At 38.4% G+C, this 23,109-nt stretch overlaps 1 protein-coding gene across 1 annotated transcript in view; it reads right to left on the bottom strand.

The window, feature by feature from the left end:
• Positions 1-467: 467 nt before the first annotated feature.
• PARP9 (poly(ADP-ribose) polymerase family member 9) overlaps positions 468-23,109 on the bottom strand; it is a 50,618-nt gene continuing 27,976 nt past the window's right edge. The window contains exons 7-10 of the mRNA XM_036747722.1: positions 18,661-19,035; positions 7,713-7,831; positions 6,856-7,030; positions 468-1,109 (exon numbers count right to left, since the gene is read on the bottom strand). Of these exons, the coding sequence (XP_036603617.1) occupies positions 763-1,109; positions 6,856-7,030; positions 7,713-7,831; positions 18,661-19,035 (1,016 nt within the window). The 3' untranslated portion in view covers positions 468-762. The remainder of the gene's footprint in view (positions 1,110-6,855; positions 7,031-7,712; positions 7,832-18,660; positions 19,036-23,109) is intronic.

Raw genomic sequence — 23,109 nt, 5'->3', positions numbered from 1 at the left:
AGAAACATGAGATATCAAAACATTAGAGAAGGCACTATTCGATTAAAAATTTATCCAGATGTTAGCAATATAGTGAAAATGGAATTAGAGAAATCTCAACATATATTGTAATATATTTTAAATGAATAAATGAGCTAAAAATCACGAATAACACTAGCTGGCATCTACATAGTACTAAAAGGTTTGCAAAACACTTTATGTAAATATTATCTCATTTGAGCCTCACAACAACCTATGAAGTATGATATACTGAGTGCTACACCCATTTAACAGATCAGGAAATTGATATTAACAGCACCTACCTCCCAGGGTTGTTGCAAGGATCAATTGAGACAATTTTTGTAAAGTGCTTGCCAACTTTAAAGCACTATATGTGTATATACATATACATATACATACATATATATATATATATATATATATATATATATATATATATATATATATATATATATATATGTATATATCAGTTTTTATACCATAAAGGGAAGTAGAAAAAGCAGACATTTTCTTTCAAAAGTTTCTCTTTCTGAGAGCCTTTCCTTTTCTCCCGGGAAGGTTTTATGGTGATTACCTTACCCCACCCTACCCCTCTTTTAACTTTTTTTTAAAAGAGGTTGAAGTCTAGTGAAAGGTACTGGCATACTAGTACATGGCTAGTCTGTTTCCATGCACTGTCTTATCTATTTGTCAGGTGAGGTGCTTAGGAGACTTTTTTTTAAAGTAACGAAACCATCATTTGGAGAAAGGGTGACATGACTATTAAAAACAGGAGCCCATTGAGCCCTTATTCTTGGCCTTCTTTTGGGAGAAATCACTCTTTTTCAACACACAGGTCCACAAGAACCGTGGCAGAGCCTGTGTGCTGTCAAAAATGACAAATGTCTCTGGGTTCTTGACATTGTCAACAACACTATCATAGGTATCCATGCTTCTTGAACCTAGTGGAGGAGGAGAAATGTAGGATGGATTGCCCTCACAGTAGGAACCTACGGCCACTTCAGCCTCAAATACATAGATCATGCAGTCAGAGTCAGAGGTCTTCCTGAGATTGTCTGCCAAGCTTTTGAGGTTCTTGCTGAAGTAGATGCCATAACCATATTGGGGGTCTGATAGGAGAAAACAAACAAACAAAAACCAGTGAGAGCTGTGAGGGTGAGTTTTATCTGAAAAATCACATTCCTTATTTGGATACTAGATATATGCAGCTACCAGTAATCCAAAGACCCACGTCTCCCCACTCTCTTTCTCTATCTTCAGTCAAACAAACTCCCTCAAAGTGAAAGAGAATACCATGAAACCTGACACAGAGAGAATGGAAAGAATAATTTAACTTAAGTCAATGTTTGATATAAAGCCCATAGTAGAGGAGCCAGTTCTTACTCCCCTGGTAATACTATACATTCATTCATTAATTTCCATCAAGAGAACTGAAAGGTCATGGATTCCATCATCGCAGGGGTGAGGAAACTGAATTAGGTTTAAAAACCTGGATTAGGTTCAAAATCTAGATAAGGAGACAGGTGGCACAATGCATAGAGCACTGGCCCTGGAATCAGGAAGATCTAAGTTCAAATTGAGCCTCAGACATTTACTAGCTGTGTGACTTTGGGCAAGTCACTTAGCCTCTGCTTACCTCAGTTTTCTGATCTGTAAAGTGGGGAAAATAAGAGCACCTACCTCCCAGGATTATTGTGAGGTTCAAGTGAGGTATTATTTGTCAACCACATAGCACAAAGCCTGACACACAGTAGGAGCTATATCAATGCTAGCTATTATTATTATTATTAGCTAGCTGTTACTATTAGATTAGCTGACTTCAATCTAGTGTTATGTTGCTTCCTCTCCAGGTTCTTGGCTTCCTATATACCTCCCCCTTTAAGGAAATCATCCCCAAGGAAACTTCCCATATTTAAAAGGACTTAAAAGTTTTAAAGAGGTTCCCCTTCTGCCCTTTCCCCACTGAGGAACCCAGAGCATGGCAGAGTGGGAAAGGCTCTGGATTTAGATAGTCAGACAGAGCTAGGCTGGAATTCTGGCTCTGCAACTTCCTAGTCATGTGACCTTGAGCAAATCATTTCATGCCTCTCAGGTTCAGGGGAGACAGAAAATAAGCATATATATATATATATATATATATATATATATATATATATATATATATATATATATATGTCCTACTATGTGCTAAGCAGTGTGCTAAGTGCTTTTTACAAACATTATCTCATTTGAGCCTCAAAACAACCTTACAAAGTAGCACTCTCAATTTCCTCGTCTGTTAAACAGAGAGACAATAATACTCGCACACCTCTTCCACCTGATTCCAGGGCTGTTGTGGAGGGAGTCTTTTTAAACAAATATGATACAAATACAAACTCTTGTGGTTATTGTTATAACCAAAGGGTAACACTTGATGCAAAGTTCTGTGATTCAGGTCAAAGAAAAAGTTAGAATATTTCCACTGATGAGCAAGGAGGAAAAGGGACTAGGTTACTTGACTGTACCACCCTTCTACTCAAGAAGACAAATGAAATTGTAATTAATCATAGAACTCCCCAAGGTGGGAGGGACCAAAGAGGTCACTTAGTTCCAGTTGTGTGTTGGAGTCAATTTAAACTGGCTTAGGAGAGTCAATTGTTGAATTTTCAGTGTGAGCAATTAAACCTCAGAAATTGTCAAGTGCTACAAATCAGAGTGTAATTTATTCCTATGTTGACCATCTAGAAATAAGAAAGCAATGGAGAGAATATTAATAAAGCAGATTACACAGAAAACAGTGTCACCTTTTTTTTGGAGAGCTGGTTGTTAAATATTTACTAGCAGACCACTGCATAGCTCATATACAATTCATTTCCTAGTATAGAACTTGCCATTAGGAAAAGGTTGATGAGAGAGAGAAAAAAATGGGAGAAAGGATGTTAAAAAGCTTTATTCAGGTAAATGTTACCTATTATTAAGGCGGTAGAAGGGACTGGATTCCTGACTATATATGAGTAAGGTTTGGAAACCACTTTATATACATGATCTCATTTGATCCTTACCATATGCCTGCAAGGCAGATGTTATTACATTGCTTATTTTTCAAGAGTGGAAATTAAGGCTCAGAAAGGTTAAGTGACACAATGGATAGAGTATTTGGCTTAGATGAGAAAGACCTGAATTAAAATACTACCTCTGAAGCTTACCTAGCTATATGACTCTGGAAAATCACAGCAACAATCAATAATTTCATTAAAAATAAATGGCAACAATGAGAAAATATACAAAAATTTGAGGGATATAGCCAAAGCAGTACTTGGGGGCAATTTATATCTCTAAATATTTTCATAAAAAAGAAAGAGTAGGTCAATGAATGGTGAATGCAACTAAAACAACAACAACAACAAATGAACCCCAATTAAACACCAAAATAGAAATCTTGAAAATCAAAAGAGAGATTAACAAAATTGAAAAAAAAAACCCATTGCATTAAGAAATGAAACTAAGATCTGTTTTTTAAAAGGAAAACAATAAAGTAGACAAGCCATTAGCTAACAATTTAAAAAATAAAAGGAGATAACTAAATTATAATTATGAAAAATAAAAAAGTTAATTCACAACCAAGGAAGAGGAAATAAATAAATTATTAGGACCAATTTTGACCAACTATATGCCAATAAAACTGACAATCTAAATGAAATGGATTAATATTTACAAAAACATAAATTGTCCAAATTAATAGAACAGGAAATAGAGGACCTAAATAACCTTTGAAGGAGAAATTGAACATGACAGAAATGAATTCCCCAAGGGAAAAAAACCATGACTAGATGGATTTACAAGTGAATTCTGTCAAACATTTAAAGAACAATTAAATCCAACACTACAGAAACTGTTTGAAAAAATAGGGAAAGAAAGGGTCCTGCCAAATTCCTTTTATGACACAAACATGGTCTTGAGATCTAACTTAGGGAGAGTCAAAACAGAGAAACTATAGGCCATTATCTCTAACGGATATTAAAGCAAAGATTTTAAATAAAACAAGAAGCAAGGAGACCAGAGCAACCCCTGACAAAGAATTCATTCCAGAAATTCTTAGCTAGTTCAACATTGGGAGAACTATAAACATAATTGACCACATTAATAGCAAAAACAACAAAAATCATGATTATATCAATTGGCACAGAAAAAGATTTTAACATGTTACAATGCCCATTTCTGTTAAAAATAAAAAAAACACTAGAAATCTATGGGAAACAATTAACAATTTCAGTAAAGTTGCAGAATATTAGACTCACGCAAATAATCGGCATTTTTGTCTATTACAAATAAAATGCAGCAGGAAAAGATAGAAAGGGAAATTCTCTTTAAAACAACTACAAATAGGATAAAATATTTGGGGGGCTACCTACTAGGATACCTATACAAACCATATGACAATGATTACAAAACACTTTATACAAATAAAAACAGTTCTAAATAATTGGAGAAACATTAATTGTTTATGATTAGGCCATGCCAATATAATAAAAATGACAATACTACCAAAATTGATTTACTTATTTAGTGTCATATCAAACTACCAAAGAATACAGAGCTTGAAAAAATTCATCTGCTGAGTAAAATTCATCTAGAGGAGCAAAAGGTCCAGAATATCAAAGGAATTAATGGAAAGAGTGGGAAGAAACAAGGCCTAGTCATACCAGATCTCAAAATATAGCATAAAATCATCAAAACATTTTGGTACAGGGTTAAAAATAGAGAGGTTGATCAGTAGAACAGATAAGGTACAAAATATACAGAAGCAAATGAGCACAGTTGCTAAGTATTTAACAAATTCAAAGATATCAGCTAATGGAGCAAGAACTCACTAATTCACAAAAACTCTTGGGAAAATTAGGAAGTAATCTAACAGAAAGTAGATATAGACCAACATTTCACACCACATACTAAGACAAACTCCAAATGGGCACATGATTTGGACATAAAGGGTGACATCATAGACAAATTAGAAGAAATTATTTGTCAGATCTATGGATAGAGGAAGAGTTTATGACCAAATGAAAGATAGAATGGTTCACAGTAGTTAAAATGGACAATTTTCATTACATAAAATTAAAAAGGTTTTGCACAAACAAAACTAGTGCAAGCTAAAATTAGAAGACAAACAGAAAATTGGGGGGAGTGTGAACCTTTGCAGCAAGTTTCTCTGTTAATGCTCTCCTTTCTAAGATATATCTGGAACTGATCCAAATTTACAAGAATAAGAGCCACTTCTTTTCTTTTTTGTTTTTTTTTTAAATTAAGATTTTTTATTTTTAGTTTACAACACTCAATTGCACATGATTTTGAGTTCCAGATTTTCTTCACTCCCTCTCCCACTCCTCCCCAAGATGGCATGGAATCTGATATATCTTCTATGTGTGACTTCACATTAAATTTATTTACGCAATAGTCAAGTTGTAAAGGAGAATTATGACCAATGGAATGAATCATGAGAAAGAAGAAACAAAAACAAGAAAGAAAAAAAACAAAAGAAAAAAAAAGGAGCCTCAATCTGCATTCAGACTCCATAGTTATAAGAGCTGCTTCTTAACTGATAAATGGTCAGAGGATATGAATAGGCAATTTTCAGAAGAAGAAATGTCAATAGCCATATGAAAAAAATGCTTCAAATCACTGATAACCTGAGAAATGCAAATTAAAACAACCCTCAGCTACTACTTCACACCCATACGACTGAAAAAGTTGACAAAAAATTAAAAAAAAAACATGCTGGAGGGATTCTGGGGAAATATACGTTAATGCACTGTTGCTGGAACTGGGAACTGGTCCAGCCATTCTGGAAGATATCTTAAACTGTGCATACCTGTTGACTCACCAACAGTGTTATTAGATCTATACTTCAAAGAGATAAAAGAAAGAGGAAAAGGACTAATGTGTACAAAAATATTTATAGCCATTCTTTTCATATACATGGCAAAGAATTGGAAACTGAGGGGATGCCTGTTAACTGGGAAATGGTTGAACAAATTATGGCATAGAAATGTGATGCAATATTACTGTGCATTAAGAAATGATGAAGGGGTAATTTCAGAGAAACCTGAATGGAAACCTGAATGGAAAGATGCAGGGAAAAATGTGTAGAACCTTGGAGAACAATTTATACAATGACTATATTGTGATGATAATAGCGAAAAAATCGATTTTGAAAGGCTTAGGAAATCTTGTCAACAACATGTTCTCCCCCTTGAGATAGAGCAATGATAGACTCAGAAGAATATTGAAGCAAATTGGGGGGAGGGGTAGTATGGGTATTGCAGGAATTTGTTTTCCTTGAGTACATGTTTTTAATGGGTTGGTTTTTCTTGCTTTCTCAACAGGTGGAAGAGGGAGGGAATTTAGAACTAAAAATAAAATTAAGTTATATTTTCAAAAAGTTAACTGTTTTTGTTGTTATGAACTCAAAAATGTCTCCATTTGGAGTAATGGAAACTGTCCCAGGGAGCTTAATTTTATTCTTCTCTGGTTGCTGTGAAAAGCATACATTTCTACTTCGGGATGGGAAAGGCAAAAAAGAATCAATGGAATGAAGATCTTGTTAAAATTCTAAGCAAAACAAAAGGGAAGAAAGGAAATGAAATTAAAATTTTAAACAAAGCTATCAGCAAAACAAAAGATATTAAAGGAAAATGGTGATAGAAAAATTTGTTAAGTGACTTTTGCAACCAATCCTGCAAAGGATCAACTGGATCAAAAGAACCCTGAACAAGGGGGCCGATCTCTAGGTAATTGCTGAGATCCCTCTAGCAGCTGTCTGCTTTCCAGTTCCCCCAGTGGGTTAGAACAGTAACACAAAAAGGGGCTGAGACCTACCCGGAGGCATGGAGTATATCCTTTGGAAGCCAATTGTGCTCACAAGGTGGCAGAATTGATGTGGAACTTCTTGGTATAACACATGGCCTATGTTTCCATGTGTGTTTTTACTCTGAATCATCTTCTTCCTTTCTTCAAAGGCAGCCCAAAGGACAGGACTGTTGATCATCTGAACCTGTCAGCCAAAGAAATGAAACGAACTGATAAAAGGGGTGGATGGAGAGTAGGGTTGCAGGTTTTGCCCTGACTCCCTCAAAAAGGAAATGCTAACAGGCATGCTTTTTTTCACCCCAGTTGCATTTAATGTCAAATTAATGTCAGATTGGTCCCTTAGTCACTAGTAATTCCCTAGCCCAGCTTCCAATAGGATTCAAGTTCCTTGAAGACAGCAACTGCCATTTTGTCTCTATTTCCTAAGCACTTAGTACAGTGCCTGGCACACAGTAGGTTTTTATTAAATGTTTGTTGAATTAAATTATTGAATTCTTCTACCCCGAAGCCTCTAAGCTCCTCTCCTACTTTCACTGTCAACCCCTAGCTCATTTCTATTCATTGGAATGGACAGAGAGAATAGTCCAGATCACTTCTGCTTGGTTCTAATCTTTGCCACTTGAGCCTCCCACTTGCATTCCCCACTCTCCACCCCATTCTCTACCTCAACACACACATACATACATGCACACAGCTTAACTCTCCAGTCCCTACTAAGTGAATAATTGTGCTGTAGACATCAGGAGCAAAGCTTTTCATTTAACTGCATCACCATGGCTTAAATAAAAAGTAAGTGATTTAAATTAAATGAATATGATTAGTGAGACCTTTCTCTATATTGTCTTCACTCAAGTTATGGCTGTTACCTTCTGTGCTTCCAAACCCGCTTTTTCAAACTCTATCTTCTTTTCCTGGGGTATTTTTTCCTTCAAAAAGGCTGGCTCAAACAAATTTCTGTCTTGTAGCTGGTTAGAGGACAGGCATCCTAGACAGAAGAAAAACAATATCTGAAATAGTGACTGTTTTATGAAAAGATTAACAACTCAAAATCTAGATCATACCAGATAACATTAACCACATCCCACATTGCATCCTTCCCCCTATTTAGAGTGGGTGGTGAGTGCCATGATGTCTTGTAAAGCAGTGTGGGGTATTGGGAAGAAGATGCAGTCAAAGCTAGAAGGGAAAGAACCAAAATATTCAAAGCAGCACTTTTCGTTGGTAGCAAAAAACAGGAAACAAAGAAGGCGCCTATGAATTGCAGAATAGCTAAACAAATTGTGTATGACTATGATGCAGCCTTTGGAGCTGTACAGAGCAATTGAAATGGATGCCGGGGGGAAAACAGGCTAATGTGAAGGGGCTGTACCAGTACAGATGTGAATCATAAGAAATTACTTTTACAGTGTGATTTCTTGCAGCCCACCAGGGCTGTCAGCAACAAAGGACAGAGCTGCTATTTACATGACCTATTTAACATCTGAGTGGTAGTGTAGCATAATGAATAGGGAACTGGCCTCAAAGGTAGAAAGTCCTGGGTTCAAGTCCTGTTTCTGATAGGTACTGTCTATCTGACCTCAGACAAGTCCTTAATTTCTCAGTTCCTCAAGCCACAATCTGTGACAAGTTGCAGAGAATGTGCCAATCTGCATGGGTAGAGGGGGTTTCCATACCTGGAAGTTCCCTCTATCAATAAAATCCCAGGACAAATACCTTTCCCTTTCCTCATTTAGCAGCTGAGGAGGTACTCTGTGGTATATTGCATAATCAACTGAATGTAGATTAATTAGGAAAAATCAGGAGATAATCACCAAATGAAACCAAGTTCTAGGTCTTTCTAGCTATCTGAAACACTTAGCTCCAGGGTAAGATGATAAAATATGTGAAAGCTGAGTGCCATACTCTGGTAGCAGAGATACCCATTAGCATCAAGCAAACCAGGAAATTTCAAGGGTCACTAGAAGTTTAACTAAGAGAATACTAGCTTGTATTTAGAGATTAAGAAGGATAGGGACTGGACCTGTTCATTGGCATAGCAAACTCCCAGGCGAGAATACTCCCTTGTAGGGATGCAGGTCAGCACCTTCTCTGCAATTTAGACTCTTGTCTAGAACACTGTCAGCTTAAATAACTTACCCAGGGTCACAAGTGCAACCAGCATGGGTCATAGGCAGGAGCTGCTGTCTGGTTGGTTCTGAGGCTAGCTCTCTTAACCAACATGCCACATAGCCTCTATAAAGGCTGCATACATTGGAAGAAAACAGATCAGAGAGATTCTATGTGGTCTAGTAGATAGAGGGCTGGCCTTGGAGTCAGGAGCACTTGGGTCTGAGACCTGGACTGATAAATATTGTGTGACCAGAGACATGTCGCTCAACCTCTCCAGGCCCCTCAGCAACTCTCTAAGACCATAAGTTGTAGACTTTTTGCCAATCTTATTCTGATGAAATCTCAGACCAAAACCAAAACAAACAAAAAACCAAAAATTGATGAAGTAGTACTAAAGAGAGTGATGTCTGACTCCCCCAGTCCCATCCCATTAAAACATAAGGTATTTGAAGGCAAGGAATTTGACAGGATTTTTTAATGTTCTTTCCTATAATTAATAATAATAGCGACAAAAATAACTTTAGGTTTTACGTAGTGCTTTAAAATTTTCCAAATATTTTAAAACATTATCTCATTTTGCCCTCAAAACAACTCTGTGAAGTAGGTGTTAATATTATTTCCATTTTGCAGATGAGGAAATGGAATCTGAGAAAAGTAAGTGACTTGCCCACAATCACACAGTTAGAAAGTGTCTCAGGCAGAATTTGAACTCAGATCTTTTTGAGGCTGAGTCCAACATGCTGTACAATGCTGTACAACTTAACAACCAGTGAGACTTTTCTATCATTTTAAAAAAATTCTACCAGCTAGCACAATCTCCTCCTGCACACATTAGTGAATGTTTATTGAATGAATGAATGAATAAATCAATTGAATGATTGCAACGAGATTTACTCTTTCTTTTAAGAGTGCTCTGCCTTTGATTTCACAATCCTTGATAAAACATTTCCTATGTAGTGTACATGGAATACAAAGGAACAATTATAGTGTATAGTAATATGCCCTAGATCTGGGTATGAAGCAAGTTCTATTATTTACTAACTAGCTGTAAGACCTAAACCTCACTTTCCCCATTTCTAAACTGAAGATTATAATGCTTAGGCTTACCTACCTCACAAAGCTCTTCTGAGACAAGTGCTTTAAAAACTGCAAAACAGAGAGAGGATTCTGGAAAGACAGTGGAGTAGGTCAGAAAATTCCAAGCTCTCCAGATTTCCCCCCAAAACAAGATAAAATTTCACCTCAGGGAGAATGTAGAGTGGTAAAAAAAATTTTTTTGGGGGGTAGCGATAGTTACCTTAATCCTGAATGAAAAAAAAATGCACATTCAATGAATTGCCAGACCTTCAGGGTTTACTTGCAAAAGACCCTGAACTTTATAGAAAAATTGATATACAAGATCCAAGAGAAATATAAGGCACACATCAAAGACTAATTATGAAGGACTCAATAAGGACTCACTGTTTACTTTTTAAATGAGGGCATGTAAAATGTATATCCAACACTGTTATTAGTAATTGGGTAGTTCAAAAGAATGATTGGAGTAGACCTGAGTATGATGTGATTCTATAAAGTAAAACCATTTAGAAAAAGGTAAAAAGAGTAATTATCTTATACAAATGAAGTTCAAGAGGAAGAACTAACACAGAGGAATTAGATGAGGGAGGAGGGCTGGTAGTTTTGGAACCCTACTCTCATCAGAAATGGATTAAAAAGGGAAATACATGCACACATACATACACATACATACACATACACACATATATGTATATATAAAAAAGTCTTCTAAATTCAGAAATAAATAAAAGACTAAAGCGTTAGGGAGAGGGGAGAGAGTGAAGAAATAGGATGGGAGGGGTGGTAAAAAAGGGTGTCTAGATTAACAGGAATGAAATAAAGAGGGAATAACATATATTTAGAGGGCTATAAAAGTCTTCTAAATTCAGATAGAAACAAGAGGGCAAAGGGAAAGGGTGACGTGGAGAGGATAAGGGAGGGATCTTTGGAGGGCGATAGGTTAAGTAATAGGAGGGCAGAGGAAGGTATAGACCAGCTGTTAAATGGGACCCACCAAGGGGCAGTGTCTAGTTTGGCACCAGTAATAATTGGCATTATTCTGGAAATGAAGTGTAGTGGAAAAGTGGAATCTGTGAGGGAAAGCATCCAAGGCAGAAACTGTATAGAGGTGAATACTTGGAATGGAGACATTAGAAGCCTTGACTGCATGAGGAATAAAGAGAAAAGAGAGAGACTAGATACAGGGGTCATGAGCCAAAGAATGAGAATCTAAAGTAGATGGAAAGAGGAGACAGATAAGAAAGGGAGAGGGAGAGGAATCCTTTTTGGCAAGGGGTACAACAATGAAAAATTTAAAACTAATAAATAGAAATAGTTGAAGGGGAGGAAAAGAGGAGGGATGTAATTGACTAAGAAAGGGGGAAAGGAGGGGAGAGAATTATATAACCAGATAAAAGCAAGAGAGAAAACATAATTAATAAGCAAAACCCAGTTCTTCTTAAACCCTTTGCAAAGGGGTAAAAGAAGGGAATGGGGAGAGGAGAAGAGAGTTGGTGAGAATAGAGTCAAGGGAAAAAGATTAAGCTAAAGGAACTGAAGAAACATAGTACTGTGTTTACAGCAGAAGGAAAAAAATAACTTGAAAAAATATTGAGAGAGTTAAAGGAAAATATAAACCTAACTCTCATAACTTTAAATGTAAAGGGGTTAAACAATCCAAGCCTACAGTTATAATCAGCCAAGGTTTAAGAAGAAACCAGAGGGGTCTGACTGCAGGCTCCCCAGAGACAAGAGCAGCTGGGGGCTGATCCCCAGCCATCACTGCCCAGGATTCTGGGTCTGTGTGCCTTGCTCCAAGTCCCCTCAATCTTTATTCTCAGACTGTTGATCCACCATCTTTTTTCTGACATCCTAGATGTGGAAAGATTATTTCATCAGTTTGGACAGTATGTTGAATATTTGCTATTGTGCATCAGAGAGAATTGTGATGATTTTCAGTATATAGACTAGAAATTAGAGTAGAGACACCCTGCCTCCAGTAAGTAATTGGGTAATTAAGTAAAGCGAGTAAAATAACTAAAAGTCTTATATGCTGATTGAAGTAAATAAAAGCAATGTGACTGACTGAATCATTGACTATCTTGTCTTTCCTTGGAGAGTGTAGTCTTAGTTCTGACCAAGGTTTTTCACATAATGCTTTGAAAACTCATACTTAACAAATCCATAAAAGAACTTTAGGTAATTTAGACCAAGATAGGCTTATAATATGGCTTTCCCGTGTCCTCTTATTAATAAGACATGACCCCTTCACTCAAAAAAGTATGCTTTTTTGAAGATGGTGGCTGGAAAGCACAGACCAGCGTGAGCTCACTGCCGAGTCCCTCCAAAAACCTATAAAAAATGGCTCTGAACCAATTCTAAAACTGCAGAACCCACAAAACAGCAGAGGGAAGCAGGGCTCCAGCCCAGGACAGCCTGGATGGTCTTTGGGTGAGGTCTATCCCACACGGAGCTGGGAGCTGGGAGCTGGGAGCGGAGTGGCGCAGAGCCCAGTGCGAGCAGACCAACCAGACCAGGAGCCGGGCGAAGCGGGCCCTAGCTCCCTGAATCAGTGACCTGCGGCAGTTACCAGACTTCTCAACCCACAAACACCAAAGACAGCAGAGAAGGTTAGTGGGAAAAGCTGTGGGAGTGGAAGGAGTTCGCGGTTCCGCTTCCAGCCCCGGGGGCAGCTGAGGTGGGGCAGCTACAGCTGCTGCTGCTTCTGGCCCCAGGCCCACCTGGTGGGAGGAATTAAGTGGCGAATCAGAGCAGGAGTGCACAGCCTGCTGAAGATCTAAGCCCAGTCCGGGTTGGGGGTTCTTGGGGAAGGAGGAGTGCTGGTGTGACAGAGCTGGCACCTCCCCCCCAAACGTGGAACATAGAACTCTTTAGTCTACAAGCAGTCATATCCCACTGAAAAACTCAAGGGTCAAGTTAGTTGGTTGGGAATATGGCCAGGCAGCGAAAACGTGCCCAGATTCAGTCTCAGACTTTGCATTCTTTCTTTGGTGACAAAGAAGACCAAAACATACAGACAGAAGAAGTTAATAAAGTCAAAGAGCCTACAACAGAAAACTCCAAGAAAAACATGAACTGGTCCCAGGCCATGGAAGAGCTCAAAAAGGATTTGGAAAAGCAAGTTAGAGAAGTAGAGGAAAAATTGGGAAGAGAAATGAGAAGGATGCGAGAAAACCATGAAAAACAAGTCAATGACTTGCTAATGGAGAACCAAAAAAATACTGAAAAATACGCTGAAGAAAACAACACCTTAAAAAATAGACTAACAAATGGCAAAAGAGCTCCAAAAAGCCAATGAGGAGAAGAATGCCTTGAAAGGCAGAATTACCCAAATGGAAAAGGAGGTCCAAAAGACCACTGAAGAAAATACTACTTTAAAAATTAGATTGGAGCAAGTGGAAGGTAGTGACTTGATGAGAAATCAAGATATTATAAAACAGAACCAAAGGAATGAAAAAATGGAAGACAATGTGAAATATCTCATTGGAAAAACCACTGACCTAGAAAATAGATCCAGGAGAGATAATTTAAAAATTCTTGGACTACCTGAAAGCCATGATCAAAAAAAGAGCCTAGATATCATCTTTCAAGAAATTATCAAGGAGAACTGCCCTGATATTCTAGAGCCACAGGGCAAAATAGAAATTGAAAGAATCCACCTATCCCTCCTCAAATAGATCCCAAAAAGAAATCTCCTAGGAATATTGTCACCAAATTCCAGAGCTCCCAGATCAAGAAGAAAATACTTCTGGCAGCCAGAAAGAAACAATTTGAGTATTGTGGAAACCCAATCAGAATAACCCAAGATCTGGCAGCTTCTACATTAAGAGATCGAAGGCCTTGGAATACGACATTCTGGAGGTCAATGGAGCTAGGATTAAAACCTAGAATCACCTACCCAGCAAAACTGAGTATCATGCTCCAAGGCAAAATATGGATTTTCAATAAAATAGAGGACTTTCAAGCTTTCTCAGTGAAAAGACCAGAACTGAATAGAAAATTTGACTTTCAAACACAAGAATCAAGAGAAGCATGAAAAGGTAATCAAGAAACAGAAATTGCAAGGGATTTACTAAAGTTGAACTGTTTTGTTTACATCCATACATGGAAGGATGATGTATATAATTCATGAGACCTCAGTATTAGGGTAGCTGAAGGGAATATGCATATATATATGTATATGTTTATGTATATATATATAAGTGAATGTGTATGTATGTATATATCTATGTGTGTGTGTGTATGTATATATATATATATATATATACACACATACATATATATAAAAGTGAGAGAGCAGACACAGGGTGAGTTGAAGATGAAGGGAAGATAGCTAAAAGAAATAAAATCAAATTAAGGGATGAGAGAGGAACATACTGAGGAACATACTGAGAGATAGGGAGAGATAGAATGGGGTGGATTATCTCAAATAAAGGTGGCAAGAGGAAGCAGTTCTATGGGAGGAGGTGAGGGGGGAATGAGTGAACCTTGCTCTCATCAGATTTGGCCTGAGGAGGGAATACCATACATACCCAATTGGGTATCTTACCCCACAGGAAAGAAGAGGGAGGAAGATAAAAAAAAGGGGGGAGATGATGGAGGGGAGGGCAGATGGGGGTGGAGGTAATCAAAACAAACACTTTGGAAAGGGGACAGGGTCAAGGGAGAAAATTCAATAAAGGGGGATGGGTTGGGAAGGAGCAAAATATAGTTAGTCTTTTACAACATGAGTATTGTGGAAGGGTTATACATAATGATACACATGTGGCCTATGTTGGATTGCTTGACTTCTTAGGGAGGGTGGGTGAGAAGGGAAGAGGGGAGAGAATTTGGAACTCAAAGTTTTAAAAACAGATGTTCAAAAACAAACAAAAAAAGTTTTTGCATGCAACTAGAAAATAAGATACACAGGCAATGGGGCGTAGAAATTTATCTTGCCCTACAAGAAAGGAAGGGAAAAGGGGATGGGAGGGGAGTGGGATAATAGAGGGGAGGGCTGACTGGGGAACAGAGCAACCAGAATATATGCCATCTTGGAGTGGGGGGGAGGGTAGAAATGGGGAGAAAATTGGTAATTCAAACTCTTGTGAAAATCAATGCTGAAAACTGAATATGTTAAATAAATAAATTTAAATTAAAAATAAAAAAATTTAAAAAAATCTTCATTTGAAAAAAAAAAAGTATGCTTTTAAATATTCAAGTGTTTTAAATTACATGTTAGCAATTAAAGCCCAATCTGGTTGAGAATATGATTATAGATATTTTCTTTTTACTTTTATAATTAATTAATTTATTTTTAGTTTTCAACATTCACTTCCATAAGATTTTGAGTTTTAGATTTTCTCTCCCAACTTCTCCTCCCCCCTCCCCAAGATGTCATGCAATCTGATATAGGCTCTATTTATGTATTCATATTAAACATATTTTCACTTTAGTTATGATCTAAAGAAGAATTAGAACTAGTGGGAGGAACCACGAGAAAGAAGAAACAAAGCAAAACAACACAAGAAAAGGAGAGCAAATAGTATGCTTCCTTCTGCATTCAGACTCCAAAGGTCTTTTTCTGGATGTGGATGGCATTTTCCCTCATGAGTCTTTTGCAGTTGTCTTAGATCCTTGCATTGCTGAGAAGAGCAAAGTCTATAAAAGTCATCACACAATGGTGGCTGTTACTGTGTACAATGTCCTGGTTCTGCTCATTTCACTCAGCAATATTATTATAGATCATCAACCTTTTAATTGTCCATCACTTCCATGCCTTTAGACACATCAATAATATTTTTCCCACATGCCTATTTCATCTACCTCAGGGCTATCCAAAATATGTGCGGCCCCCAGTGTGATTTATGCAGCCCACCTACAAGCACAGAAATTTACATAAATGCTTTAGTAAACGAAGCTGAGCTATTTCAGAGCTCTCACTAAAATGGCAAATCAAAATATATTGTATATTGTTTCAATAAAAACTTACGGTTGGACAGCCCTGATTACCATATGCAGCCCCCATGTTGTATTACAACAACATTCTGTATTCCAGTCAACCTAGGCTAAACAACACACATACTAGTGCTCTTCCTGCTATTAACACTGACTTTAAAAAAAAGAAATGTGAAATTTATTGGAATGTTTCCATATATACTTACATTCTTATAAGATTTTTAGGTGGTGCTCAGTCCACAAAAGCCATAATTCAATTAATCACCCTCACTGACTAACAAACAGGATAAAATCATTCTTCGTATCCATTAAGAAGAGGTGACCAAGATTTAAATAAAGTCTAAAAGGGGATTTTCATACTTTACAGAGCAGGGGCTCTTAACCTGGGATCTATGTACTTTAAAAAAATTATAACTGTTTCAATGTAATTGGTTTCTTTTATAATCCCAGGTACTTTATTCTAAAGAAAGGTTTGTAGCTCTTCACCAGTCTGTTAAAGGGGCCCACAGCACAAAGGGGTCAAGAATCCATGTTATATCTCTAAGGGGATATATTCAAGAGAAAGATGGTCTGGTCATTCCTGATGGCCATAGCCAGGTTGTAAGAGGATAACCAACAAGAGGAATAGCCAATGGATAGCCAAAGTGCTTGCTCAATGAGATGTTCATGTAATGGGAGGAAAACCCTCAGCACGCTGAGTTTCTTCCTATCCCTTCTCCCCAACCCACACTATGGGGAACTTATGGAAGCCTATAGACAAAAGCCTATAGACAAAAGGTGGTAGGCATGAATACATTGCTATCTGCTTGAAGGAGATATATGACTCTGGAGTATCTTTGCAGCCAGAACAAAGGCCTTATCCATTAACCCTGTTAGGTTGATAAGACTACTCTTAGTCACAAACTATGTCTGACTTTTCGTGACCCCGTTTTGGGTTTTCCTGGTTAAAATATTGGACTGGTCTGCCATTTCCTTCTCCAGCTTATTACACACATGAGGAAACTGAGGCAAATGGGGTTAAATGACTTGCCTGGGATCACACAGCTAGGAAGTGTTTGAGGCTTGGTTTGAACTCAGGAAGAGGAATCTTCCAGACTCCAGGACTAGTGCTCTACCCACTGTGACACCTAGCACAGGGATGTGCTAAATTAACCTGCTCCTTTCCTCGGCCCCAGGCCTTTAATTACCTTTTGGACAATTCCATGTTATCATAAACAAATCCAGTGGTATTACTTTAATTTATGAATGAGTATCTCATACACTGTCTTAGAAACAAGCACAGAAAGAAGAACGGCCCCTTATATAAGACAGAGATTTGGTATTGCCAACGTTCAGGTCCTGCATGAAGCAAGCAGCTTTCTTTAAGCACTGACCTAATAGCACAGCCACAAGCCATTGATGAGAGGCAGTAGAGGTCAACGAAAGGGACAATGAACTCGCAGTGCTGAAACTGGAGTCAGGAGACCCAAGTTCAAATTGCAGCTCTGTCACTTAACTCCCTGTATGGCCTTAGGAAAGTCATTTGCCTCTCTGGGCTTCAGTTCCTTATATGGAAATTGAAGGTATTGGACTAGATGACTTCTTACAACCCTTGCAGTTCTACAGCTGTGATCCTATGAATGCTACAAAGCTCAAACTGAGAATTAGAAAGCACAAAGCCTAGAACATGGGATAAATAAGAGGCTTGCTTCCATTTCCAGGATCTAGGTTCTTGTGTATCTACACAAGAGGATCTAGAACAGAGGAAATGGACTTGTTGCCATACACTCACAAAACTCCCAGGTGTGATCTGAACCAGATTAAATTGTAATTGGGAAATGTTTAACCAAATAAATATAAAATATAATAAAACATAGAAAATGATAATTTGTGGTTTTCTAAGTCAATATTCAGCCCAGAGTGATTTGTTTCTATTTGAGTTTGCTACCACCAGTCTAGAGGACAGTAAGTTAGACTTGAAAGTAGGAAACCTTGGTTTGGATCCCAGATATATAAAAATAATAATAATAACAGAAACAACACTGATAATAGCTACTATTTACATAGGACTCTATAGTTGGCAAAGCACTTTACTTTTAAAATTTCATTCATTCCTCACAGCAACCTTCTGAGGGAGGTGCTACCAATATCCCCATTTTACAGATGAAGAAAATGATGTTGAGCAAGGTTAAATGACTCGCTAAGAATCTGACAACAAAACAAAATATTTATGAGGCAGGATTCTAAGTTAGGACTTCTTGATTCCAAGTCCAGAGCTCTATCCACTGTACTACCTAGCTGCCTAGGATCTATGTGTGACCCTGGGCAAACTACTGGTTGCCTCAGGTTCTTCATCTGTAAAATGGGAGCAATACTTCATGGGATTGTGTAGGAATCAAAATGAAATAATGTATGTGTGCAAACCTTAAAGCTCTATATAGACTTGTAATCTTATTATTACAAATGAAAAGGTAGAGAGGGTCACTGCACCTCTTAGGAATCTACTGGACGGAACATAAAAGTGAAATTAAGATTCTGATTTTAAATTTTTAGCATTTTAAGACCATGGAAAAAATGATCTGTTTCAAGGAAAAATGAAAAGAAGAATCAAAAAATGTTAGCAGTCCTCTGGTCAATACATGTATGCCAAAAGAAGTACTACAAAAGAGTATTGCAGCTTTTCTCACCAGCTTTGAATGACAAGGCGCTTACCTGCTAGCCTACTGTAGTGTTTCTCTGCATAGTTTTTCTGCACAGCACACAGCAGATTTTCAATAAACAGCATGGCAGGAATGATGCTGTTCAGTCTTCCTATAATTTCCAGTGTTGCCTTCCCAGAGCTAATATCCTCTGAGATGGAAACCCCAAACTTGTTCTTTAGATGAGACAACTGGTCATGCTCCTCTTTGCCAAGGTAGAAGATATGATTGTTTTCAATAAAACGGCACTCCTGGGGCTGCAACAACTGGAAGATCCACTTTTTACCAGCATCCAGCTGTTCCTCATTGTTCCCTTTGAGGTGGATCGAAGGTGGTTGGGCTTCTTTAGGCTCAGCTTCTTTCTGCCCTTCTCTGGACCACGGTGGAACTGAAAAGACCACCATGAACAAATATATCAAGGCCAAATAGGTTTTTAAAAAATAGAGTCACATCTTGCAGGCCCCACCAAAGATATCCTCATTCCTCTTCTCCTTTCCTCTTGTCTTAAAGGAAAAGATGATGCCCATTTCTCCTAAAGCTGCCCACCTTGCTACATGACCCCAATCTTATTCTATCTAGCTTCTTCCATAACCTTGCTCTCCCTCTCATGTATCTTCATTCTCTTTCTGCTGGGTCCTTCACCTTAGCCTATAAACATGATAAGATTTCCCCATCCTAAGAGAAACCTTGACCGCACTGAGCCTTCCAATAATTCTCTTTCTTCCCCCTTCAGCATCTAACTTTCCAGAAAAAAAGAGTTTATACTTTCTGCTCCAACTTTCTCACCATCCACTTATCAGCTCTCTGATCTGGCTTTTGCTGCTACCATTTTACTAAAATGGCTGTCTCCAAAGTCACTACAGACCTCTGCATGACAAATCCAGTGATATTTTGTCTGTCCTCATCCCTTAACTCCTATGATCCTGCCCTTTGTTTTTGTATCTGCCTGTATACTCTGACTTTGCTGACTCTTCATCCTGCTCCTGCTCCTGCTCCTTAAAGCGTGTCTATGTGTGTGTGTGTATGTGTGTGTGTGTGTGTGTGTGTGTGTGTGTGTGTGTGTACTCCAAAGTTCTGTCCCAGATGCACTCTGACTGTTCCCCACCATGGCAAACAGAATCAGGGAAGATATGCCTACATGAATCAATGACATGTCCTTGCTAATGACCTCTCTGTGTTGCCTGTGTTAATTAACTTCCTTCTATTAAATATTAGACAACTTGAACCATTTGAGCAGCTAGAGTCAGGGCCTGGCTCAGAACAATCTCTGCAAATGACTCTCAAATCCATGACTATCCCACCCCGCAAGGGATCTAGTCTTATATTTCTAATGGTCTCTTGTATCCTCTTTTGACAGAGAAGTAAGCTGAGGGAGAGACTGGAGGCAAAATGATCACTTAGAAAGTTATGAGGCAATAAAGGCTGGAATTGGTTCATCTGAAGTCCTGAAGGCATCTCAAATTTAACATCTAAAGCTCTACTTATCTTCTTTTAAATCAGGCAGCTAGATGGCACAGTAAATAGAGGATTGGGCCTGGAGTCACAAAGACCAGTTCAAATCTGACCTCAGACACTAACTATAGTATGACCTAGGCAAGTCATTTAACTTCTCTCTGCCTCAGTTTCTTCAAATGTAAAATGGGGATAACAACGGCAGTTAGCTCCCAGAGGCATTGTGAGGATCAAGTGAGATAATATTTGTCAAGCATTTCGCACAGTGCCTGGCATAGAGAAGGTGCTTAACTCCTCTATTTCTGATGTTCCACCATCAGCCTAGTATCCCAGACTCCCAGTCTTGGACTCATCTTTGACTATTCCCTCTTTCTCACCCTATTCAATCAATTACCAAATATTATCAGTTCTACTTCTATTAAATATCCCACATCTACCCCTTCCTCTGACTCCAACTACAACCACCCTAATTCAGACCCATATTTCTTTTGCCTTGATTATCTTGGGTCTGCCACTATGTAACTAGCACTAGACAAGTCTTTTAATGTTCCCAAGCCACATTTTCTCATCTATAAAATGGAAACAGTAATAATTGCACTGCCTCTGAAAGCCATTAGAAACGTACTTTAAAACACTATATGCATGTTACCATTGTTGCTTTTGTAACATCCTAATTGGTCTTCCTGCCTCAAAACTATGTCCTCCCCAATCCATCTTCTATTCCACTTCCCAAGTATTTTTCTTAATGCACTGCTATGTTCTTGTCAGCCCTCTCCTCAAAAATCTTCGGTGGGACCTAAAAGCAAAATGGGTTCCTATCAATGGGAGAAAATGAAAGCAAACTGTGGCATGTGAAGGTAACGGAAAATTATTGCAGTGTAAGAAAGAACAAATACAAATAATTCAGAAACATTTGGGAAACTTTTATGAATTGATGCAAAGCGAAATAAGCAGAACCAGGAAGACAATAGTCTCAATCATCCCAATAAGAGAAAAGGAAACAACATTAAAATATTTCAGAGCTCATACTGACGCAATGACCCACCCTACCTTGGGAAGTCTAATGAAACAAACCTCCCTCTAGCCACGTGGAGGTAATGGGAAGTGCTTGCTAGCTAAATAAAGTCCAAGCTTCCCAGCCTGGCCTTCAGTAGTCAAATCAACACTATCAAGGATGTAGCAATCAATTGGCCTATGACCCCACTCAACATTCTTGTGACTTCCCAGACCAAAAAACTCCTCCCTGGCCACCATTTCCATATATGTATTATCTTAGATATGTGCATACCTATGTGATATGTATAAAACACAGGTAGGTGATAAAGTGCTAGGCTTGGAGTCACAAAGTTTTTCTTCAGTTATTTCAGTCACATCTGACCCTTTGTGACCCCATATGGGGTTTTCTTGGCGAAGATACTGGAGTGGTTTGCCATTTCCTTCTCCAGCTTATTTTACAGTTTTGGAAACTGAGGCAAAGAGGGTTAAGCAACTTGCCCAGGGTCATACAGTTTGGAAGTATCTGAGGCTGGATTTAAACTCAGGAAGATTAGTCTTCCTGACTTCAGGCCTGGGACTCTATCCCCTGTACCATCTAGTTGCCCTGAAATCAGGAAGACCTGAATTCAAATCCAGCCTCAGACACCTATTATCTGTGACCCTGGACAAGTCACTTAACCTCTTCTCAACTGTAAAGTTAAGGTTGTTGTGAGGATCAAATGAGATAACAGGAAAGCACTTAGTGTAGTGCCTGGAACATAGCAGGCAATATATAAATGCAGATTCCCTTATCCTTTCCTTCCATCTCCTCCTATTGAGAGCAAGGCCTATCTTGCTTTATTAATCGTGTTTCTAGCATTTAACCATTCCTGGAATGTGGAAAGCATTTATTAGAAGTTTAGTTCATTCACTCATCTAAGGTCTTCTAGTCTCTGGTGCCATACTCACCTCATACTACTCTCCTCTATATACTAGGCCCCAGCCATACCAGACTGGTAGCCTAGATTCCCAGGATATGCTCTCTGCTTTTGTTCATTCCCTTCCCTACACATAGAATGACATTCCCCCTCCCCCATCTCTGTCTCTTGAAATCCTCCCTATATATATGATGACTTTAATTGCTTGTTACAGAAGCTAGAGAGACTCTCTAGTCCACACTTGTGGAAACCCTATGTAAACTGTAAACTGTATTTGCAGATCTCCTGAAATTAACTGAGTGAGGTCAAAAAGCCTGAGAAAGACAACGACCTTCTTGGGTCAGTATCTAGGATCACATGTAGTCAGTAAGAGTCCAGAGCCTTGGGAACTCTGTGGCAAGGTTACAAATAAAGTAAAGAGCTCAGTTATTTATTAGGTAAATGATTCGTTTAGTTTTGTCTTTGTCCTGGTTGATCATTCTTACTGTTTTAAAGGGATTGGGACTAGACGTGACATTTCATTGGCTTCCTCATAAATGAGAAAACTCTCTCTACCAATGCAGGGCACAGTCTTCTCTGCAATTAACTGAAACCAAACTTTAACTCAGGTCTTCCTGTCTTGCAGCACAGATCACATTTTGGACTCATGTTCAGGAAAAAGTGGCCCAAATCAACCCTCTAACATTTAATTGCTATAGGCCAGGGGACAATTAATTAAATCCCTCTCCCTCTTTCTCTCCAAACAGGGTTGAGTGACTTGCCCAGGGTCATACAGCTAGTAAGTATCTGAGGCCAGATTTGGACTCACATCCTCCTGACTCCAGGGCCAGTACTCTCTCCACTGTACCATCTAACTGCCCCTAATCAATTAAATTCTCAAGCCTTCTGCAGCTCTCTGACACTAAAATGTCTCATCATGGTTGTCATCTATAGTGAGTCAGTAGATAAGCATTTACAAAGCTCCTACAATGTGCTAGGTGTTATACTAAGTGCTAGAGTTAGAAAAAAAGTAAAAATCAAAACCAAAAAACCTAAAACACAGTCCCTGCCCTCAAAGAGCTCACATTTTAATGGAAAAGACAACATACAAGCATTTA

This window comes from Trichosurus vulpecula, chromosome 2, assembly GCF_011100635.1.
Source record: "Trichosurus vulpecula isolate mTriVul1 chromosome 2, mTriVul1.pri, whole genome shotgun sequence".
Lineage (NCBI taxonomy): Eukaryota > Metazoa > Chordata > Mammalia > Diprotodontia > Phalangeridae > Trichosurus > Trichosurus vulpecula.
Note: the sequence above shows the minus strand (reverse complement) of the source record. Positions and strands in the feature narration are given on the sequence as shown.